The 6,967-nt window shown below is 65.4% G+C and overlaps 1 protein-coding gene across 1 annotated transcript in view; it reads right to left on the bottom strand.

The window, feature by feature from the left end:
• Positions 1–3,826: 3,826 nt before the first annotated feature.
• Positions 3,827–6,967, bottom strand: part of LOC112409286 (inverted formin-2-like) — an 8,329-nt gene continuing 5,188 nt past the window's right edge. The window contains exons 9-10 of the mRNA XM_024759294.1: positions 6,669–6,725; positions 3,827–3,955 (exon numbers count right to left, since the gene is read on the bottom strand). Of these exons, the coding sequence (XP_024615062.1) occupies positions 6,670–6,725 (56 nt within the window). The 3' untranslated portion in view covers positions 3,827–3,955; position 6,669. The remainder of the gene's footprint in view (positions 3,956–6,668; positions 6,726–6,967) is intronic.

Raw genomic sequence — 6,967 nt, 5'->3', positions numbered from 1 at the left:
CGTGACCTCCAGGCCGCCGGGTCCCGCCCCCGCAACCACCCGGAACAGGGTGGGGCCGCGGGCCGGGCCAGGGTTTGGGGGGCGCAAGGCCCGACGGCGCGCTCCGGGGTGCCTCCACGCGGCCAGGCCGGGGGAGCCCCGGGAATGCTCTTGGGGGCTATCGCGCTCGCCTTCCCCGAGGCGAGGCCTGGACGCCGCGGCCAAGCCCGCCGGCCACGCTAGGTCCAGGACCTCGGCTTTCCAGAAACCGCGGGGGTCCCCTCCAGGGCGGGAGTGCGGTTTGCCAAAGGGGAGCTGCCTCTTTCCGCCCCACTCGGGGTGTACGGGGTGCGCACCTGCCCCGCGGTGAACCCGGGTTCTCCAGACTGGCGCCGGCGCCCTCTGGTGGGCGCAGAGAGAGGACAGAGTGTCTCCCCCACCAGCGTCCCCCCTCCCCTCGCCCTCCCATATGGGCAGGGGCCCCGGCGTCTGGCACTGGGCACCCTGGTATCACAGGCGGGCTAAATCCAGGAGCCCGGCAGCCCTCGGGTCTCAGGGCCCCGAGTCCAGGGAGAAGGGACGGTGCCGTCAGGTCACCTGGTTGGGCACTGGAGTGGCCAGTGATGTACACCAGCCGCACTGGGCCTGGGTGTCTAAGAGGCCCCGCCAGACCTCCTCGCTGCCCCAGCCTGTGCAGGGACTGGGTGCCCAGAGAGGGTGCACCATGGGCTGCTGCGCTCCTGTGTTCCCAGCGGAGTGAACGCCCGCTCTACTCTGCCACCTACACACCCTAAGTGGACTTGGGCTTGGACACGACTGGCCCTACGGATCGGAGAAGGGGCGAGGGATGGGGCCCTGGGGGTAGGAGTGTCCTATTAGGTCCCTGCCCCAGAGCTGGGAGCCAGTGCCCCTGGTTCCTGTCCTGGGGGGACTCTCAGCGCAGAGGGGCCTGGAGCCTGTCCACTGGCCTCTGCCCAGGGCTCAGAGAGCCACTGAGCTCCCTGGACTTCCAAGCCAGAGGCAGGGGACCAGATACTCCCCAGGAGCAAGCGAGTGGACCCTGGGCTTGTCACGGACTCCTGGAGAGTCAGTGCTTCACGCCCCAGCACCGCTGCACCTGCTCCTCCGCCCCCATCCCCCCACCCCTGCACCCTCCAGCCCCCTGGGCTCCTGGCCAGAGCCCTGGCGCCGACCCTAGGCAGGGCTCTTGGCCCCTCCGTGCGCCAGTCCCTCTTCTCTCACGTGGGAACACCAGGGCTTACAAGCAGGGTGTGCAGGGGCAGGAGGGCCGGGTGCCAGGCTCTGAAGCCACCGAGGGCTGAGGAGGCTGAGGATTGGGCGAACCGTGGGCTGGCCAGGGGGGGCTGTGGCCGGGGGGCGGAGTGTTTCAGGGAGTGAGGGCGTGGGAGGCTGGCTGTGTCAACAAGGAGGAGGCGGGATTGTAGCAGGAGGGACCAAAAGAGTTCTGGGAGATTTCTTTGTTGTCTCCGGATGCAGGAGTTGAGCTTTAGGATGGCCACCAGGAGCCCTGGAGAGGGCTTTGCTGGAGTCACATCAAAGGGGGGCGGTGGTGATGCTTCTCTGTCCACCACTGGGTGGTGCTGAAGGCCCCAGGCGGGGACTGCTGGCTCCGAGCCCTTCCTGCGGGAGACCGGGGCTCTGGGCCAGCAGGTGTGAGATGGAGGCTCAGGGGGGCCCAGGGGGCACCATGGGGGTTCAGATGGGCTCTGCAGGGCCAGACGCTGGCCGGGGCACCAACTCCCCCAAGCCTGAGTCTATAAATAGCAGGCCTGGGGGGAGTCGGGCTTTTCTATAAACAGCCCTGTCCAGGCCCAGCAGCTGGGGCCCTGCCAATCACATGGCCCAGCCCAAATTAGAACAGCCCCCTGCAGAGGCACACAGGCTCGGCTGCCCAGGGTTCCCACTCTCTGGGGCCTCACCTCACGTCATACGTGGTGCCCCAGGACACAGGTGCCCCTGGAACTTGAAGCAGTGCACCGGCAGGAGTAGAAACGGGCGCAGCCGCTTTGGAGAACAGTTTGGCAAATTCTTAAGAAGCTGAACAGAAACTTGTCATATGACCCAGCCATTCTCGTTTCAGGAATCAAACCCTGAGAAACGAAAGCACACAGGCAGCCCACACATGCTCACGGCAGCGCTGCTCACAAAGCCTCACGTGGAGACCACCGGAGCGTCCACAGACAGGTGAACGGATGAACAAAATGTGGTCTGGCCACGAACATTCTTCAGCCACACGAAAGAATGGAGTCCTGACACACTACAGCCCGGCTAAATCCCAAAAACATGCTAAAGCGGTCACAGAAGGCCAGTTATTGTCTGATCCCGCTTCCATGAAATGTCCACGGGGAGCCAATCCGTAGCGACAGATCCCGCTTCCATGAAATGTCCACGGGGAGCCAATCCGTAGCGACAGAAGGCACTTTAGTGGTTGCTGGGGTTGGGGGAGGGGGAACGGGGAGCGGCTGCCACATCGGGGATGCGGGGACTTTGGGGGCATAATGGAAATATACTAAAAGTGGATCACGGTGATGACTGCAGGATCTTGTAAATCTGCCGGAATGACATACACTTACGACAGGTGAGGTTTATGTCTGTAAATTACGGCCCCGTAGAGCTGTGCTCATCTCACCACTGTCCTGGACCTTGCCCCGATTCTAGGGGCTCTGTGGGAGCAGGCAGGGCCCCTCAGGTCCACCCCTCCCGCTGTCCCCCCCTCCCCTGATCCATCCACCTGTCCACCCATGCACACAGCCACCTATGTGCTAATGAAGCCATACCCCCCTCTACCCATTTACCCACCCTCTCACTCCCCCCCGTCTGTCCTTCCCTTCCTCCATCTACCCGTCTGTCCATCATCCATCCATCCATCCACCCACCCGCATCATCACAGCCACTGTGATCAAACCACACTCACCCACGGCTTCTGAATACAACATAGTCACGTGCTGGGCAAGCTTTGCTCTTTATTGGCCAAAGTTCCTCCAGTCTCAGCAGCACACAGCGGGGGATGGGGAGGATGGGGGGGTGGGCGAGAGCGCAGTGCGGGCAGGGGGCCCACGGGGTCAGAGACGAGAGGCGGCAGCCCCTCTGGCTAGATCCGTCCGGTCCCCTAGGCCTGGATCCCGGCCTCCCCTCAGCCCAGCCGGGTCTGGAGGTGGGAGCAGCAGCTCGCAGGGCAGGTTGTGCTGTCGATGAGGGGACCAGGTCCTGGCTGTGGCCACAAGGGCAGACCCCTCCCTACCTCAGGGCTGGAGATGCTAGGATGCGTGTCAACTCCATGGGGTCCCCCCCCTTCTGAGTAGAGGGACGCTGGCCCTCCCATGCACTGTCAGACAGCCTGCCTCCACCCAAAGGCCCTGGGGTCCTCTCACCCACCTACCTATCCCCGACTGGGCCACCACAGAACTGTAGAAACGCATAAACAATCCCGTTTCAGTTAAACACGACTGCCTCAGACCAACTGAGTGGGCTGGGGGGACGAGCTGTGGCGCCGGGGCTCCAGCGCCCCCACCCGCCCCGGCTAACCGCAGCTTCAGGGGGAGGGGGTCTGTGAGGGCCTGTCCCCAGAAGCAGCTGGGTGCCGGGTGACAAGCTCAGTGGTGCTGGGCCCGCAGCCACCTAACCCTGCCCCCTGCAGGCTGCGGGCGGGCGCCGTGGTGCATGCGGTGTGGGGTCGGGGCTGGGCATCGGCGTTTAGAAAGCAAACCGCGAGGGGCTGGGGGCATTCAGGCAGGCCAGGAAGGCGCCAGGCGGGCCGGGCCCCAGTGCCCGTTGGGGTCCCAGCTGCAAGCCCCTGCCGGGGCTCCGGGAGACCGCGGCACTGGCTGGGTAAGGCACAGGGTTTTGGTTTCCCGGGGGCCGGTCCCAGCCTGGCCCCGGAGGAGCCCCGCTCGGCAGCACGTCCAGCGGTCCTGCTGTGGGTCCTCTCACTTGGTTCTGGGCCGGGGTCTGAGGCCTGCGGGGAGGGAGGGCAAAGAACTCGGTCAGGAGCAGCCTTGCTGTGGGCGGTGGCAGGGGGCCCGCACCGGGTCCCCAGGCTCCTGCTGCCCCGATGCCCCCTGCCCAGGGGGCTGCACCGCGTGTCCCCAGGTCCACTCGGACAGCTCACACAGGAGGCAGGTGCCTGCAAGATGGCTCGTCCACCTGTCCGGACCGGGTTTCACAAAGCACGTCTCATCACCAGGCGGGCGGGGTCTCCCCAGGTCTCACTCCGTCTATACTCACGGGTCCCCACTGTCACCAGCTCTCCCTGGAGGCCCCAGTCACTTCCCCACCGGCCCCTCATGTGGACGCCTCCTGCCGTGTCTTTCTGCAGCTCCATCCTCAGGGCACCGGGCCCTACGCCTGTGGCTCCTGCCCCAGGCCGGCCCTGCGCCCACCCAGTGCCCTCCATGCTCTCTAGTCCAGGGGCCCTCGCCTGGCTGTTGCCCCCAGATGCCCTGCGCCCACGGCACCCCGGAGCCAGGCGGCGGCGTGGGGCTCGGGGACCAGAGCTCAAAAGAGATGGGCCAGGAAAACGCATGGGGCAGAAGCAGAGGATCAGAGTCACCCACACTGTGGCTGCAGGCCCAGGAGGGACGGTCAGGTGGGCCTGGGCCGGGCCGGGGCGGGCAGAGGGAGCGGGGGCGGGGCCGCACCCAGGAAAGGACCAGAGGAGCCGGCAGAGGCGCCCTGACGCCACTCCTCCCACTCTTGCCGTGGCCACGAGAGCACTGCAGCAGAGGACGGAACACACCACCCACGCTCGACACTTGCACGACTGAAAGATGGCACGACAGAACAGAAATGCTGGTGCAAACTGGGAGCCGTCACTCCGAGCATCAGCCACCTGCCGCTTACTAATCGGGGTGAAACACTACTTGCGCAGCGGGCTCTGCCACAACCACCACCGTAACACGTCTGGGTCGGCGTCGATGCCACCGACACCGGGACGGACAGGCCCCTGAGCCCCTCCCGCGATGCTCTGGAGGAGGACTCACGTCACGGGTGTAGGATTCCTGCCTTAAACGCAACCTGGACCCAGGTGGGGGACAAACAGGACACCTCCAAAGTGACTTTGTGTCTGCGGTGTTATGCAAGACGAAAGGGGCTGGACGTGTGGTCCTGGGCAGGACTTTGTTTCCAGAAAAGCAAAGCAACGACTATGACAGGTAGACTGGGACCAGGGGTCACCCCGGCCGGGGCTGCGGGTAAAAACAGCTCGGTGTCCGGGTGCGCGGGAGAATGGCCCTGACCTGGGGGCCCCAGGGACAAACCCCGGCACAAAGTATCCTGATGGCTATAAGCAACCCTCACGTCGGTCCATAAAGCTGCGGGGGGTGGGGGGAGCAATGCAGCAGATGTCAGCAATTCTCCTATGTTTTCCACATTTTTGTAATTTCAGGGTAAAGGGTAGGTGCTGTTCATTAGGACCCCCTCACAAATTTCCTGTTGAGTTGAAGTTTTTCTCCAAATAAGAAGTTGGGGAGACAAGGAGGGTAGGGGTTCTTCCTCCCGTCCTAACACTGGGATGACAGGGCCCACGAGCCTGCAGACTGGGAGCCCCAGGCCTGGCCGGGGGTGGGGGTGGGGGACTGGGGGAGCGCAGACCCTGCACCGGGCACAGCGGTCTTTCACCAGACAGTGGCCACACATGGTTGCTGTCCCCGAACGCACGGACTGCACACTCCAATGTCCCCCACACGTAGGGCCAGCAGCTGGGGCTGCAAGGACAAATCCTGGCCCCGAGAGACAGGCGGGTGCCCTCGTGAAAGCAGACAGCCCAGCTCAGAACCCCCCGGGGGGCAACACCCCACAGCGCAGGGTGAAGGCTGAGCCCCGCAGTGAGGCTGAACTAGGTCACAGCTGCACTGGACCACATCCCTGCCCTGGGCTCCGGCACCAGCCCCACCTCACCTCGATGTGCCCAAGCCCCAGGCACATCGGGCAGCAGGTGTGTGAGGAACAGAGGGCGCCCCCCCCCCCACAGAGCTCCCACCCAGGGAGGGCTCTGGGGCCCTGCACCAGATCACGGTCCACAGCACAGGCCGGGACGCCATGGGGACCCAGGCCCGTCACTCCGGTTGCAGCTGTGAGCCTCGGCAAAGACCCTGACTGTCCCACCCCATCGCGGGAGTCCCAGGAGGTGCCCACAGACCCACCCACTGCCTCCAGGGAGAGGACGCCTGTGCATCCCCACAGGGGCCGGTGGCCTGCCTGTCCCTGGCAGCGGCCTCCAGGGTCTTCCCTGTCCCTCAACGGTCTCCCTGGGGACACGTGTGGCTGGAGCCAGGGCCAGAGGAGGGCCGGGTGCCCTGTGGATAGACTCGGGGGAAGCGAAGCCTGGGGGCCGGGTGTTAGCACGAGGCTCCTGCAGGGCGACCTCAGCCTGGTGGCCGGGCCGAGGGCCACGCCGTGCCCACCCTCCGGGCCCTGAAGCCCTGCTCCCCGAGGGCATCCTGGCTGGCCCTGTCCACCCCGCCGGCCCGGCGGAGGCTCTGAGGCCGCACCTCCCCCAACTAGGCGAAGCACAGCTCCTGCCCTTCTCCGAGAGGGAGGGGAAGCCGGGCAGCGCGGCCCGGGGGACGCTGGCTGGAGGGCTGGGGGAGCTGGGTTAGTGTCCAGGAGGGCCGGGCGCGGGCCCTGCCTCGGCTGCCACCGTTAGTAATGAGTGCCAGGCTGGTACGTACCTTACTGGATCACACAGAGTCTTTTTGTTTTATTATCGTCAGGGTCAAGGGCAACCTCTGCTTCCAAATAAAAGAAACGTGCTCAACAGCTCGCCCCTCACGAGCGACCCTGAGCTCAGAGCGTGGACGCTGAGCCGGAACACAGTCGCACCCCAGGCCCCTCGCCGCGCCCTGCTGGAGGTGGCCCACGTAAGGCAGGCGTCAGTGGGTTAGTGTGCTGGCTGGGCGGTGCCCCCCAAGGCTGCCCCTTCCCGGAGCAGAGGCGCTGCCACCTCCTCTCTGGCAGGACACGGAGAAGG

The sequence above is a fragment of the Neophocaena asiaeorientalis genome, unplaced genomic scaffold (genome assembly GCF_003031525.2).
Source record: "Neophocaena asiaeorientalis asiaeorientalis breed wild unplaced genomic scaffold, Neophocaena_asiaeorientalis_V1.1 scaffold476, whole genome shotgun sequence".
Classification (NCBI taxonomy): domain Eukaryota; kingdom Metazoa; phylum Chordata; class Mammalia; order Artiodactyla; family Phocoenidae; genus Neophocaena; species Neophocaena asiaeorientalis.
This window is presented reverse-complemented; position numbering and strand designations above follow the sequence as displayed.